At 44.2% G+C, this 16,825-nt stretch overlaps 1 protein-coding gene across 1 annotated transcript in view; it reads right to left on the bottom strand.

Moving 5' to 3' along the window:
- The window catches only part of DNAJA2 (DnaJ heat shock protein family (Hsp40) member A2), a gene marked incomplete in the record, with an annotated part of 1,055,602 nt that overhangs the window by 360,153 nt on the left and 678,624 nt on the right, over positions 1-16,825 (bottom strand). The window contains 1 exon segment of the mRNA XM_044081956.1: positions 13,693-13,889. Coding sequence (XP_043937891.1) covers positions 13,693-13,889 — 197 coding nt within the window.

The raw sequence follows: 16,825 nt of genomic DNA, 5'->3' as shown, positions 1-16,825 counted from the left end.
TGAACCTTCTCATCATCCAGTCCAGATCAGCGTCTGACAGGCTATAGGCCGATCTCGACGAGGCCACAGAGGTAGGCCTAGAGTGCCTCCTGGATAGCCTCGGCCCAGATCGGGTCTCCTGCTCCTCAGGTCCCGGTGAAAACACACAGGTGACCGGGCCGAGGAGGGAGAACCAGCAGACAAGGAGGCCGGAGGAGAAGCCGCTTGGCTGGCGGGGCCGAAACAGAGGTCTCGCCCGCCGCTTATGGTGCTTCTCCTCCGGTCCTTCTTTCTATCTTCCCTCTCCTCGAACCACTACAGGAGGTTGAGTCCCAGGAGGAGGAGGGAGCCGGAGAGGAGACAACCGTGAAAGCAGTTACCCCGAAGGAGCGGAGGCCGGAGCAGAGTCCGGTGGCAAAAGACCCGCCAAGACAAGCTAGGACCTCCGCTCCTTCAATGCCCTGGGGGTGAACCCTGCACAAATGGAACATCCAGAAGTGAGGTGTTCAACCCCAAGGCATCTAACGCACTGAGTGTGGCCATCAGCCGGGGAAAGCTTATGGCCACACTCGGAGCACTTAGAGAACACAGCTTTGGGTTGTTCAGACATCCCAAAGTACAAAAAAAAGTTACTTAAACTAAGGGTAAAAGCAAAGTAACTAAAGCACACAACAGGCCCCAACACACACTACGCTACCAGCGAGGGGAGGGAAGGTAAAATTAAATTTAAAACACTAGAAAGTATAATTAAGTAATAGGGAAACCTAAACTTCCACACAACTTTCACACAAAATTACAATTTTTAACACTCTAAATACTTGAAAAAAGAGCACTTAGCTGAAGAGCTTAGGACCACAAATCTGGTCACCAGCGCGGCAAACAAGATCTGAGGTCATGTAGGGAGAGCAGGGCATTATGGGTGAGGGGAGGAGCTGAGAGCTTGGATCCATAGCTGGTAAACCATGCCGGTTCGGATCCGATGTCGGATCCATAACCCACAGGTTGCAGACAAATGAATCTCCTACTTCAGATCAGGTGATAACTAGAATAGAAATCACACAGTCTAAACAATGGGCCCAGAGGAAAAAGGGCCAACTCAGCTAAATATGTAAATCTAAATATCTATATAGTCAAGGAAACAAAAGGCCAAACACGAGGCCACTACAACTAAGCTATTCAAGAAGAGTAAGGGATCTTATATAAATCTACCAAAACTATTGTAAGACTAATCTAATGAATAAGAAAAATTATTAAGTTGTTGTGTCTTTCGGCTTTTCCCGGTTAGGGGTCACCACAGCGGAACTCCGGTCCGCTAACGATTGGCAGTAGATTTTTACGTGCAGAGTTGCCAGCCCTGACGCACAACCTTCAAAGAAGGTACGCCCATTCACGCACATCTCCACACAGAAGACGCTCTAGCTGAGAATCGAACAGGACAACGTCTTACTGTGGGGCGACAACACTGCCGCAGCACCACCACCGCCTGTATTTTCTTGATCTGTTCCCCTCCAAACTGTTTGCTAATGTAGTCAATTACCAGTATGAACATATGAACAGTGAGCTCAAAGCTGAACCCTGAGGCGCATCCACTCCACTATGAAACGCTCAGAGTCTGACCACTGTTCGTACTTGTGTCACTGGGTCCTTGTACATTGGCTGCACTAATTCTAATGTTGCTGGGACTTTGAACCATTGCAGAGCTGCCCACTGTCACCCCCAAATGACACAAGTGACAAAAGCAGGGGTACAGGTTCATAATCAAATACTAGGCTATCAGTATGCAGACTTTTATAAGCCTAGCCAATAACCACAGGTCAGAATCAAACCCTGTACCTTTTATATCCAAGGAAAAGACCTTAATTAGGTAAACCCCTCCCCTTGAGCTACATCAATTAACATGCGAGTTGCATATGGTAAACACATTGCTGCCTCAAGTAACAGCCAGTATTCTGACACACCCAAAATGAAGATTAGCATTACATTTCCTGGCTTACTAGGATGCCATTCATTTTAGACAGGTCTCACATGTCTCAATGAAATCTCTTCTACATTACCTGAAACTCACCTGAGATTAGTATGCATACACACACTTTCTAGAAAAAGAAGGGGGGGGTAATGCCTCTATAGTCCTAATACCCTCGCCCTGTATTCACGGTGATTCCCACCGGACAGACTTCTGACAAACCAAGAACACAAATTACTATTTACCCTTAAAATAATCCATCTTTTGTATATCTGAACAACAGCATGTAATTCTGTGCAGTCATTCAATAGGCAGACACCAGTTAAAAGTGCGCCAATTCACTGTACACATCCTAAACCTATAAATAAAATCGCCAACCACAAGCATTAGACCATAAAATTCTACTTGAAACAAAAAGTACAGTTGTGTACCTACCATAAATGTAGATGCTCAAGTGTATTCACTGTTGCAGTCATTACACTAGGGTTATCCTGCTGGCAGGCTACCCGCAGTCGGCCTGAATTCCAAAGTCCTGGTCTGGCGCCTGTTGCTGTCGCCTCTTCCCTGACGTCAGAGCGCCAGGGGTATAAAAGATGCAGCAGACGCCATTTTCTTCAGTTTTTCTTGCCCCAGATGTCAGGTGCCCCCAAAAGGTAGGCTATAAAAACATTGCTAATTAAAGCATGCATTAACATACACAAAACCTTCATCTACAAGCAAATACACCACATAGGTTGTATAGGATAGAGAGAAGTCCCAGCAAAGAAGGGGGGGATGGTGGGTGGGTAACCTGGACTGCAACAGTGAATACACTAACATCTACATTTATGGTAGGTGCATAACTGTACTATGTTTATCATGTTTCACTGCTGCAGTCATTACACTTGGGTTGAATCCCAAAGCTGAGGTAGGGCGGCTGGGTCTAAACAGCATTAGGAGTGGCTATAAGGCTCTGCAGAACTGCAGTGGCAAAGCCTGCTATGGATTTAGAGTGAAGAGGTAAGTGGTAGTGCTTGGTACAGGTGTGCACTGAAGTCCAAGTTGCAGCCTCCAAAATATCCTTGGTTGGTACACCTCTGAGGAAGGCTGCTGAGGTGGCTGCTGCCCTGGTAGAATGTGGTCTAATGCCCTTAGGCACCGATTTGCCATGCTGTGAATAGTAGAAACAAATGCAGTGTCCTATCCATTTTGAAATAGTCTGCTTTGAGATAGCCTTTCCTTGTGATCCTGCAGCATATGCCACTAAAAGCTGCTCAGTCTTTCTGAAAACTTTAGGTTTGCCCAAGTAGAAGCATAGCGGTCTGTATGTCCAAAGAATGCAGAAGTCTCTCCCCTTTATTCTGTGGGTTTGGATAAAAAGTAGGCAAATGAATGGTTTAGTTAAGAGCCACACTGGACACTACCTTAGGCATAAATGTTGGGTTTGTCCTTAGAGAAACCCTGTCCGGATGGAAGATAATAAAAGGTTCCACAGCCATTAATGCCTGTAACTGAGACTCTTCTTGCTGAAGTTATTGTTAGGAGCAGAGCTGTTTTCCATAAGAATTTAATATCTGCTGTATTGGCTGGCTCAAAAGGAGGCAGCGTGAGTTTTTCCACGACAAAATTGAGGTCCCATGCAGGTATTGGTGCTCTCCTTTATGTTTTTTGCCCCCCTGAGGAACTGCCTAAGCAATGGATGTGAAAAAATTGGTGGTTCTGTATTGTAATGAGCTGAAATGGCAGAGGCATGGATCTTAATTGATGAGAAGGATAAGCCTTTGTCCAGCATCTCAGTCAGATATTGTAAAATCTGAGGAATATCTGGTACAAGCATGTCAATTCCTTGCGCCTGGTTCCAAGCACAGAATCTCTTCCATTTTTCTGCATACGATTTCTTGGTGCTGGGCCTCCTGGTCTCCAAAATAACACCCATAACCGCTTCAGAGAGAGGTGTATCCTGAATGGTCATACTATCCGCCACGCTGCTAGATTTAGGGTTCTGAGGTGGCTGTGCAGGATCTGATTGTTTTGTTGGGTCAGCAAATGAGGAATTTGAGGCAATGTTCAGGCTGGGCCTTGAGACAAGCTCCTTAGGACTGGGTACCAGTGTTGGCGTGGCCAATCTGGAGCAATTAGTATCATTTGTGACTTTTCTTGTCTGACCTTTGGGAGGACAGGCAGTGGAGGAAAGGCATATACTGTAAGGTTGTTCCAGCTGAATGACAAGGCATCCACTTTCCATGCTTGTTTGTGATCATTCCTTGTGCAGAATCTCTGATGTGGCAGTTGTGAGGGGAGGCAAAAAGATCTATGTCTGGGCATCCCCATTCCCTTGTTAACATGCTGAAGATTTGTGGATCTAGTTTCCACTCGTGAGGATCCATGAGGTTTCTGCTTAGTTTGTCTGCCAGAGCATTTGTTTTTCCTGGCAGGAATTGTGCTTGCAGGTGTACTTGGTAGGTCAATGCTGTGTTCCACAAAATCATAGCTTGTCTGCAGAGGGGGTAAGAATGCGTGCCCCCTTGCTTATGTACCACATAACTGTGATGTTGTCCGTCTTTATCAGCAGCTGTCCTGGATGAAGTAGGTCCTTGAAGGCTGTCAGGGCATTTTGTACAGCTAGCATCTCTTTTTGATTGATATGAAGATGCCTTTGGTTTGGTGGCCATGTGCCCTGAATACATTTTCCTGTCATGTGGGCCCCCCAGGCATAATTTGACGCATCTGTTAGTGTTTGCCTGGCTGTGGGTAAAGTGAATGGCTGTCCCTTGCTGTGGTGACAGGCCTGTGCCCACCATCGAAACTCCTGTTGCAGGCAGGGAATGACTGTAATTAATGATTCCAGACTGTGGCAATGTTGAGTCCAAACACTTTTTAGATACCACTGTAGTTTCCTCATATGCAGTGTTGCATATGGAATTAGCAGAATGCAGGAGGCCATGTAGCCCAGAACCTGCAGAATTTTTCTTGCAAATAACTGGGTCTTTGTTGCCATGCTTTTGAAGTAAGAAGTCAGTTGCCTTTGTTTGCCTGGCGTGAGATAAGCCATCTGGGCAGTTGTATTTAAGCTTGGACCCAGGAATATTATCTCTTGAGATAGGCAAATTAGTAATCTTTTTACAAACACCAGATGCTTTAGTAGAATGTCTTTGGTCTCTGCTTGAATAAGGCAGTTGTCCAAGTAGGGATATATTTGTATTCCTCGTTGTCTGCAAAATGCAATTACTGGTGCCAGGCATTTTGTGAAGACCCTGGGCGCAGTAGATAAGCCAAAGGGCAGTGCATCGAGCCAGCTATGAATCTGAGGTATTTTCTGCAAGATTGTCTGATTGGGACATGCAGGTATGCCTCTGAGGTCCAAAGTTACAAGCCAAGCCTCCTTTCCCAGCATGGGCAGAAGCTGTTGCAGAGTCAACATTTTGAATTTTGGTACGTTCAAATAAGTATTTAGAATAGACAGGTCCAGAATTGGTCTCTATGCTTTGTCCTTTCTTGGTACTAAGAAAAGTCTTAAGCAAAATCCTTGTCCCTGCTCCTGTTGTGGCACAGGCTGAATGGCCTTCATGTCCATGAGAGATGTTACTTGTTTTTGTGCCTCTGCCCATTGATTCTGTGGCAAGTCTGGCATACCTTTTGCCTTTGGAAGGGTGTGAAAGTGGAACCTATAGCCCTGAGAGACTATGTTTAGGACCCATTTGTCCTGTGTGATCGTGTGCCAATTCTGTGAAAAAAAAGTGCTAGCTTTCCCCCTAAGGGTGCTGCCAAGAAGAGAGAAATGCTTGGCATTGGCAGAGGGAAGTCATTGGAACTGTTTCCTATATGGCTGTGATTTGTCTTCTCCGCTTTTGGAGGTAGAAGCATCCCGTTGTTTGGGCCTGTATGAGCCCTGGGGCTGTTGCCTGCCTCTAGGGCGTCGGTATCAGCCTCTTTGTGGCCTGTCTGACACAGGAAAGGACCAATTCTTAGAAGGCCAGTTCCTTCTAAATCTGGGTGGCTGTACCTGTAAGAAACCCTTCACTGTCTGCATAGATTTAGCTTTATCCTCCATTTTCTTCAACACCTCTTCTGCCTTAACACCAAAGTATCATGCTGTAATGCAGCATCCAATAACTTTGCTTTAACATGATCAGGCAGAGTCTGTTCCTTTAACCAAGCATGCCTTCTAATAACAGAACCTGTTACAGCGGCCCTGCAAGAGGCCTCTAGTGAATCATAACCACATTGCAAAATATGTTTTCCCACTTGTTCAGCTGCATGCAATAAATCCTGCAAATCTTTGTTCTCAGAACATTCAGAATTTGTCAACATTTTCTGTTTTAACAAAGACATTAAGTATTGCTGATATTTGAGCATATGAAACTGACAATTTAAAGCCCTTACAGCCAAGGTAGCAGAAGTGTAGACTTTTTTCCCCCATCTGTCCAGTGTCCTAGAATCTCTATCTGAGGGGACAGGGTTTTTAGCAGTAGCAGCCTTGACCCCTTTGGGACCCTGAGAGATGGTTTCTAGGTTAGCAGCAGGGTTTTTATATAGAAATTTATGAGAATCTGGAACCCTGTAGTATCTGTCCAGCTTAACAGGTGCAGGAGGTAATGAGTCAGGAGACAGGCCGGACTCTGAAAACACATCTACAATATCTAGAACAGGTGGAATTGCAAGAGGTCTGTGCTGAGGTAGAAGAAGAAAGTCTCTAAGCCTTTTCTTAGAATCTGAATAATCTTGGCTCTCCCAGTGGAAATGCTCCCTCATGGTATGCAGGGTTTCCCCAAATGAGTAATCCTCAGGAGGAGAAGCTGAAGGAATAGATTCTTCAGCATCAGAATCCTCATAGGGAGGAATAGAATATCCCTGTTCTCAAGAGGAATCAGAGGAAATGGAAACCTGATCAGAGGAATCATATTCAGTATCTTGCCTAGGCCTCTTATCAGGAGGGGGATGGGAACCCCTGATAAAATTAGGTCTTCGGCCATTTTGAGCATCTGTTTCTTAGACAGACGTCTGTCCTGGAAAATGGTTTCCTTGTCTTTAAAACTGTTTTAGACTTTGTCTTGGATGCTGAAGTAAGCTTGATATAAAGTTGTGTAGGTCTGAAAACACCCTCAGAAGCCGATGCCTGCTCAGCGGCTCAGGACCCATCTGAGGGATTAGTTTCCGAAGGGCCAATACCTTGAGTATCCAGAGGCTTAGTTGTCTCCACGTGGGAGTCTGAGGCGGCCTGTGGCTCTGAGGTAGCGAGAATCGGGGGCTGCGAAAGTGCCTCACTGACCACCGGCGAACCGGCGACTGGCCTAGAAGAGGCTTTGTCGTCTGTTTTGGACCTCAGATGCCTGTCCTTTTCTTTCTCCTTGTGCTTTTTATGAATTCCGGTCGTCGGTTGTTCCAACGGCATTATATAGTTAAACCTTCGGCTAAAGTAATGAAAGGCAAAATCGTACAGACGCTTAGTGTGCTGGTTAAATCTAGCACAAAACCGACAACTAGCAACATCGTGGTCAGGGCCTAGGCAAGGAATACAGTAAGAATGAAAATCCTTATGAGGTATTTGCTTCCCACAAGAAATACAATTATTAACTTTCTGACATCAGTTTGGAGCAAGAAAAAAAGTTTCCCCAACGGTATAGAAGACTTCGGATCTGAAATTCAATTTCGAAAATCTCAGGAGTCGGCCGATAGGCACTTGCGAACTGCTTTTGCTTCGGGCACCACGTGGCAAGAAAGAATGAAGAAAATGGCGTTTGCTGCATCTTTTATACCCCTGGCGCTCTGACATCAGGGAAGAGGTGACAGCAACAGACGCCGGACCAGGACTTCGGAATTCAGGCCGACTGCGGGTAGCCTGCCAGCAGGATAACCCTAGTGTAATTACTGCAACAGTGAAACACAAACATCAAAGCATTCCACCTAAAAAGCAAATAAGCAGTCAGAAATAATCTTGCACAATAAATTAAAAGTTAAAAGAAATATGAAACCGTGATTCAACCAATTTTAGCTAAAGACATACTGTGCCCTATCCATTAATTGCTTTCAAAACTAGAGCAGACTCTGAAAACTTCATACAGGCAACTATGTCTTTCTGTGCATGCTCTTGCTGGAATATCCAGCAACTCTACCAGGTAATTGTCTCGCTCTCTTTATGGCAACCAAGCATTTGAATTTTCGAAGATGCTTTTCAGTTTCCATAGTTACATGTTTCTATTGGCAGTGCTAAATGTATATCCTTAAACATACAACAGTACCTTCAAGCTTTCTCTAGAGGCCCCTTTAGCTGTTTAAAACTTTCATTTAAGGCTCACTGTTGCTTTTCTGCTGTGAGAAGCATTTCTGCAGTTTGTTTCTAAGTAGTGTGGATATTTGTAGCATTGTCCATATTCAGGCTTGTGTTTGGGTCTAGTGTTTGTGGAGGCTGTGTGTCTGAGCACATATTTAGGGACATTTTGGTTTAGCCAAAGCCATCAGGCATTTCAGTGAGAGAGAACTGTTTAAGGTCATTGGCTGACTGAGGTCACCTGGACTACAGCTTAGACTAAGCACCTCCATTGGTTCTTTTGAGCTTTTTTTTCTTAAAAGTTCTCAGGTTTCAACTTTACCTAAGAAGTTAAGTTGGGACCGTTTCTGCCATTTCACACTGAGCTAATCGAAGAAAGGACACTGAGCAAACTCGGATCTATAATATATAAGTATCCTGCTTTTTTGCTTATATTTTCGAGTTATTTATAGCACTTTGCCAACTGTATATCTTTCTAGCTAGTTTCAGTGTGTGTGACGTATTAACTGGAAATTGTCCACTTTTATTAAGCATCTGCTGGGATGTTGGATTCTGATAAATTGTTGGCAGTTAAAAGCTTTCTCTAGAGGCTCCTTTAGCTGCTTAAAACTTTCATTTAAAGGCTCACTGCCGCTTTTCTGCTGTGATTAACATTTCTGCGGTTTGTTCCCACCCTCCCTCCCTATTACAGTTGTTGGCTTTGCAGTTGCCCGCCCCTACTGTAAATTTGATCTGTGACCCTCCTCCCAGTCTAGTGTCATTACCTCATTCTACCTAATACAGGGAGAACATTTGAGAAGGCCAATCAGCTTAGTTTCTGCTCCTCCTTTCTCTCTTTCCACTTGAAGAAAAAACATTTTCTAAGCTTGTTTCCTGCCTTTCCTGTGGCTAGTCTAGCCTAGATACAGATTTGCTGTGTCCAGGACTATTTGTGGGCTTCAAAGCCCCCAAGCCTTTCTGTGTTGGAGGGAAGCCTTCTAGCTTAATTTTGTTTCTTAGAACTAGCCAGTTTTTTTCAGCACTCAAGTCTGTTTCTTTCAGCTCAGCACTTGTTCAGAACTTACTGTAAGCACTAAGCTACAAATTACTACAGCACTCCACTTTCCTCACTGTCTAGAGGAAAACCGTTTTTAGTACTTGAATAAGCACCTATCCAGGCATGTCTAAGGGTCAAGCTCCCGGTGTTTTCTCCTGTCTACTTGATGAATCTGGGCATCTTGGGGCAATGCACCAATTGCCTCATGTACACAGACAACCCTCTCCTCCTACCACCCAACACTACAACCTGTGAGAGATGCACTTATATAGCCAAACTTATATAGCCAAACTGGAAGCAAAGCTCTCTTCACCTGAGACTGGACTAGACAGTCAAGAGGAGAAGGTAAACACTTGCACCACACCACACAACACGTAGTCCCTCAAAACCTACACCACCAAAACACACAGAAACAACACACACACACCTACATGCGCGGAGGCTCTCAGTAAAAACCTGCCCAAGCAACAGGGACCTCCAAAGCAGAAACACAAGCAACCTGCACCCCCCCCCATCACAAACCAAATGACAAAGCCCACAAACTCAGTGTGCCACTCAACCACAGCCCATAAGGCATAACCTACCCAACACTCTAGTCATAGGTGACTCTATAGTAGGCACACTGATGTTCCACTCACCAGACTAAACAAGGAGAAAGTTACTGTCAGCTGCCTGTTGGGTGCCAGGATCCGCCACATAATGCATGCACTCAGGTCACTCCACAACAAGTACAAATATGACTCATTGTCCATGTTGGTGTGAATGACCCGAGAAGTACCTCCCTGGACTGAAAAGGGACATGGAGGAGCTGTCAGATCTTGTAGCCCAGGCAGGTATGACCCTAGCCCTGAGTAGCATCCTGCCATCACCCAGACTGATACCACAGTACAAGGACAAAAGGACATACTTCCAACAATTGGCTAAGCTTCTGGTGTCATTCTAAGGGGATCCAGTATCTGTGCCTGGGATGACATGATCGACAAACCACGATGCTTTGCCAGAGATGGTCTACACCCGTCTCCCCTGGGATTCTGGATACTGGCTAAGGCTCTAGCCACCCCTATAGTGCCTTTTTTAGGCAAGGTTCAAATGACAAATTCACCACTGTAACAGTTACAAGCAAGAAGAATGAGGGTATTGCTACTCAATGCTAGAAGTCTAAACCTCAAAATGCACTCTCTTGAGGCACTCCTTAAAATGGAGAACATAGACATCTGTGCAGTGACAGAGACCTGGTTCAAGGCTCCAGAGAGTACCCCTGCATTTCCAGGCTATAATTCATACCACACCTTTTGGCCACCTAACCTGGACCAAAACACTAAAGGCGGAGGCGTGTCTATATTCATTAAGGATATCCACACCTCCAGGCTAGTTGCTCAGCATAATGCATCCGAGATTATCCAAGTGCAACTAACTCTGGGCAAGACCGCAATCCAAATTGTAGCTTGCTACAGATCCCCCACCATGCCCCAGGATTCCCACTCCTCATTTCTTGATACACTGGAAAATATTAGGGTACAACCTAACACCTGAAAAATGGGCGATTTCAACTACCCCACCATTAACTGGGAAAATTACTCATGTACCAACTCTTGTGCTCAACGTTTTCTGGAATTCATAAATTCCAATGCCCTTATCCACAACCCCACCAGGGGCAGTAGTATCCTAGATGTGGTTATTACCAACATGGGCAACCAGTGCTCCACACCAGAGGTCAACTCCTCGTTGGTAAGATCCGACCACAAGCTAATCACCCTAGACATCCACATCCCTCCCCCACCCCCCATTAGAGAAACCACAGTAAAAAAAATTCTCCAAAGCCAACTTCACGCTTCTTAAGACAGAAGTGGCAGACTTCACATCACCCATGCTGACGGACAGTAGAGGTATGACTGCTGAATCCTACATAAATGCACTTTATAAGCACTTACAGGAGTGCATGGATCGTGCAATCCCCAACAGAACCAAGATGCTATCCTCCAAAAAAAAAAAAAAAAAAAAAAAAAAGGAAGCCAATCTGGCGGTCCCCTGCCATAAACAAACTACAACAGAAGAAAAATTGTTGCAAAAAAAAAAAAAAAAAAAATCCCATGATTGGAGAAATTCCCTGGTCAGCCTCAGTAAGAAGCTGAGATCCCTCAAAATCCTCCAAAGCTAGTTAGGAAAACAAAATCGCCACTGACTAAAGACAACCACAAAGCATTCTATAGCTATGCAAAAAATCTCAATGGCAACACTCAGATCTGCTCCGAGTTGCAGCACAAGGGCACTAAATATACAGAACCAACTGATATTGCCAACATCCTGGCAGATAGGTTCAGTGCTAACTTTACCCCCCTCTCATCCCCTAAAGGGCCCATCTCTATACCAGAAGAATGCAAAGTTCCTGTAATCACGCCTGCTCAGGTAAAAAACACTATCCAAAGCCAAGAACACAGCATCCATGGGACCTGACAACAACCCAAGCTGTGTTCTACATGACCTACAGAACTAACTGGCACCCCTAAGTACCATGTTCAATCATAGCCTCACCTCAGGCTATGTGCCCACTGAATGGCGCACAGTGACAGTTATCCCACTCCACAAAGGGAGAGCCACCACAGACCCCGGAAACTACCACCCCATTAGCCTGAGTCTGGTCTGCAAGGCTATGGAACGTATCATCATGGAACTTATAAACAATGACATTGGTAATCTCCAAACTCAGGACCCCACCCAGTTCGGGTTTGTAAAAGGCAGATCATGTCTCCTAAACCTGATAGACTTCTTTGAAACAGTCACCAAAGCTGTAGATGAGGGTAAGGTGGTTCACACAGACTATCTCGATCTCGCCAAGGCTTTCAACACCATCCCCCACTCTGGAATTATAGATAAACTCACTAAACTAGGTATACATCTCTGTCACAAGATGGGTTGCCAAATGGCTCACTGACAGAACCCACACTGTGAAAGTAGCAAACTCGAAATCCAACTTCAGACCAGTAACAAGTGGAGTACCACAGGGTTCAGTCCTGGGTCCTCTCCTGTTTGGTATCTACTTCTCTGAAGTACACGCTAACACAGGTCTTTGGCTAATGAAGATCGCAGATGACTACAAACTAGGAGCCATAATCAAAACTCCAAAAGATGTGGACATCCTACAAAAGGGCCTCGCTGAGACAGATGCCTGGTGTCAAAGCCATGGCCTCAAGCTCAATGCCAAAAAGTGCACAGTCTTCCCTTTTGGTAAAAACTCTGTACCCATGAACTACCACATAGGCGGTAGTCTACTTAACACTGAAAGTGTGATGAGACCTTGGGACACAGGTGGACAGTAGTCTCTCCTTTGACAATCGCATCGCCACAGTAGTCAGGAAATCCTTCTAGGTAGCACACCTCATCACAAAAGGTTTCTCATCCAGGAAAAAAAGAGGTCTTTGCTCCCCTCTACTCATCACTCATTAGACCCATTATAGAGTACAATGCCCCTTTTGGTATGTAGCTCACAAGACATCTACAACTGGAAAGGCCACAGAAATACCTCACAGAGTATTACCGGCCTCAAAAAGATGTCCTACACAGACTGTCTCAAATAACTGCAGCTTTACTCTGTCGCATATCGCCTACTCAGAGGCGATCTCTGCCTAACACACAAAGCTATGTCCAACCCAGAGGTTTTAGACATGCTCCACACACGCTCTAGGGACTTAAACCTTGTCACCACAATAAACAGAACATGCTGGAGGGATAGATTCCTGCCCCAGAGACTTCCCATACTCTGGAACAAACTACCTATCTATATCAAACAAAGCTCCTCATTAGCACTCTTCAAGAAACATCTTGATGATTGGATGGGAGACGGGAAATTCACCCCGGGGATCACTTCTGTGGCTCTGCTCGACAGTGGCACAGGAAAATAATTTTCTTGGGTGGCGAAAGCCAGGGTACCTTTTGGCTAGGCTTATATAGGCCCTAGGGCCAATAGCCTAGTACCTACAAAGAAGTGTCAGGCTTCATGCATTGCAAATGCATGCATAGCAGAGTTACTTTAACTAAAACTGCAGCATATTCCCACAATAGCAAATCTGTCTTATTTGCAATCGCACATTTTTAAAAACATTACATATTTAGTAAGGGGCAAGTAAAATGCAACTTTTTTCTGCTCAAGAACTACTACTTCTTAATTCATTACAGTCAGTTTACTTCTCATTACCCTTCTGAAAAAAAAATACATTTTTCTGCTTACCACAGCATTTTACAGATGCACCAACACCAATCTTACACAATTTAGCTACTCTAGCCATTACAGAAAAATAGAGCATCCTTATTCACCAACAGATCCATACAACTAGTTAAGTGTTTAAGCTTTAATTAGGATAGAATAAAATAATCTGCAACACCAACAAGCAATAAATTTAAGACACATCTTGGTTGAGAAATGAAAGCCAGAAAATAGGTAGCTCTCATGTAATATTTAAGGTGGATTACCTCATGCTCTTTCTCTTGTAATACAAGAACTATGTCTCCAGGTTCCACTCCTGGTGCCTGGTCAGCTTCTCCACTGAATGTAATCTTCTGTCCATGCTTCATACCTTTATCTACGTGAACTTCTAATATCTTAACTTCTTTTACCACTTTCTTTCCCTCACATTTTTTACAACGATCTTTTTCATTCATTACTTCACCTGAAATTACAGAAAGTCATGTCAGTGCAAAATGTTTAGTAAACTGAACGAAATAAGGAACAGTCCTTAATGCACACAATCAAAAACAGTTTTTGTACTCCACAACGTAGGTTTCATACAGGTGAGAGATTGACACCTGATCTAGGGAGACGTCTGACAAAATGTAGCCATTATTTACAAGCACTCAGTGTTTGGCTCTCTATTGGAGTTTAAAAATCAGAAAAGCCAGGGAAGTCATTTTATTTTTTGTTTTTCCACTTGTGACAGCCATTTAGAGCCACCTTCTGCATTACATGTTCTGTTTTTGCATTTATTTCCTGATTTGAGAATCTGTTGACTTGGACTGTTTTTTGATCCACACACACAGTTCCTGTTGTGCTATTAAAACTTGGTGACTTTTGAGCTGCCCACCTCTACTGTAAATTTAGCTTTAGAAGCTACTCCCCATCTCACCTCCACTACTCATTCTGCCAGCACTGAAAGATCAAAAGTGGGAAAGCCCACCCCTTAAACTCATGAAAAAGGGGCTAACTGGCTTTAAATCACCACTCTCAGTGCACACTGCAGTATGCGCACACTAATATTCAGATTGTTACTGCATTCCCTCCAGCTTATCTTCAGCATCTGTTAACATCTGGGACAAGACTACCAACCACTGGAGAACTTGGGAACTACCTTTCGGGAACTTGTTTGAGATTAATGCTTCTCTTTTCCTCCTGGTAAGAGAAGGGAGGCAAAGAGACATTATATCCTGACATTGCTAATGATTACCAATTATAAGCCTTGCTAGTTGTCGGTTTTGCATTTTAGGTATCAGTTTGGGATTAATACTTATTTTGCTTGTGGTAAGAGAAGGAACAGGAGGACACAGTGTTCTGCTGGTCCCTGACCAGGCACTGTGTACTGGACTTTACTGAAAATGCTGAGCAGCTATGCCACAGACTGCAGAAGCTTTCTGCTGAACACACTACTAAATACACTCTTGTACAGTGCTGCTGTTCACCATCCTGACAAATGCTGATGTTGTGGTTATATTTGTACTGTCGCAGAGTTTTTGTACTTCTAACTGCTTTTAAGTGCTGTAGTTTTTACCACTGTATTTGACTGTGTAACAGAATCCAAATTCATCCACAGTTAACTTACTTCACATTGATGTATTGCACTATTTATGCATTACTATTGCAATCCTCTGTTTTAAAGTGATTTTATTTTTTTGCTGTTGTAATCAACTGTTGACTTTCTACACTTGTTTGAATCTAAGTGTTGGCTGTTATTTACTGCACTTTGGGCTTTAATTTTGTGGTTCAAAGTTAGAAAAGTAAAGTGATGAGAGAAGAAGAGAGGTGATCTCTGCTTAACAAACAAGGCCATGTTAAATCCTGAGCTGTTGGACATGCTACACTTAAAGAAATCCCAATCCCTCAGAGCCACACGCTCCAGGGATCTAAACCTTGTCATCACAATGAACAAAACATGGAGGGATAGATTCCTGATCCAGAGACTCCCCAGACTCTGGAACAGACTGCCAATACATGGGAAGAAGAGCACCTCTGACAGTCTTCAAAAGGAGCCTTGACATTTGGATGGAAGATGGGAAATTCACCCCGGGGATCACATCAGTCATCCTGCTAGACAGGGGTCCTGGAAAGTAAATATTGTGGGAAGAAATAGCCAGAATTGGTATGGCTAGGCTTGTATAGGCCCTAGGGCCGATAGTCTAGTACCAACCTATGAATGTAGCCTGGGCTCCTCTGTGCTGAGAACTGAGGAAATCCTAAGGTGTGCTTCTTATGACTGGCCAGGGTCTACTTTGCTTGGTTATGGTATCACATATGGACAGGTGCATAGACTATCAACTTCCCTAACAAAACTACTTTGTAAGAGTTTCTGAGCACATAAAGTACAGTTTTGTACCTACCATAAATGTAGATGTCCGAACTGGATAGCATCTGCAGTCATAACAACTGGGTTGTCCTGTCATCAGGCAGCCCTTCAGTCGGCCGGATTCCAAAGTCCGGGTCCGGCTTCGGCTGATGTCGCACTTCACCCGACGTCATCTCTGTTGGTCTTCGGGTATAAAGGCATCAGCCGACGCCATTTTCCTCAGTGTTTCTTGCCCCAGATGCCAGTAGCCCTCTTGAAGGCTAAAAATTTTGGATAAATGCCAATGTTTCCAAAAAGATAGTGGTAAACACAAAAAAATAAGCATGTATGTACATATATACAAACAAATACACCATAAAAGACTCCCCCACCAGCTAGCTATTAGGAGGGTAAACACCCTAGGAGTACCACAGAGGGAAGGAGGGAGGTAATCCTGACTGCAGATGCTATCCAGTTCGACATCTACATTTATGGTAGGTACAAAACTGTACTATGTCCTTCATGGATGCATCTGCAGTCATAACAACTGGGTAGAATACCATAGCCAACTACGGGAGGAGGAAGAAACTAGATTATGGTGTGTTTAGGATCCCTTGCAGTACAGCAGTGGCAAACCCTGCTCGGGATCTGGAATATAGAGGCAAATTATAATGCTTGGCAAATGTATGCACGGAGGTCCAAGTAGCCGCCTCAATAATGTCTTTGGTTGCCACTCCTCGTAAAAAGGCTGTGGTAGTGGCTGTTGCCCTTGTAGAATGAGGTCTTATGTTCTGTGGAATTGGTTTTCCATGGAAGGAGTAACAGAATCGTATGCAATTTCCTATCCATTTGGAGATTGTCTGTTTGGAAATAGCTTTTCCTTCCCTTCCTGTTGCATAGGCTACAAAAAGCTGATCAGTTTTTCTGCTACTTTTTGTTCTGTCCAGGTAGTAGCGTAGCTATGTACATCCAAGGTATGCAGTATTCTTTCCCCTCTGTTTTGTGGGTTGGGAAAGTAGGTAGGTGGATTGCCTGGTTTAAAGACACTGCCCGGTTAGGATTAGTCCTCATGG

Source organism: Protopterus annectens, chromosome 8.part1, assembly GCF_019279795.1.
Source record: "Protopterus annectens isolate FY-2018-M chromosome 8.part1, PAN1.0, whole genome shotgun sequence".
NCBI classification, from domain to species: domain Eukaryota; kingdom Metazoa; phylum Chordata; order Ceratodontiformes; family Protopteridae; genus Protopterus; species Protopterus annectens.
This window is presented reverse-complemented; position numbering and strand designations above follow the sequence as displayed.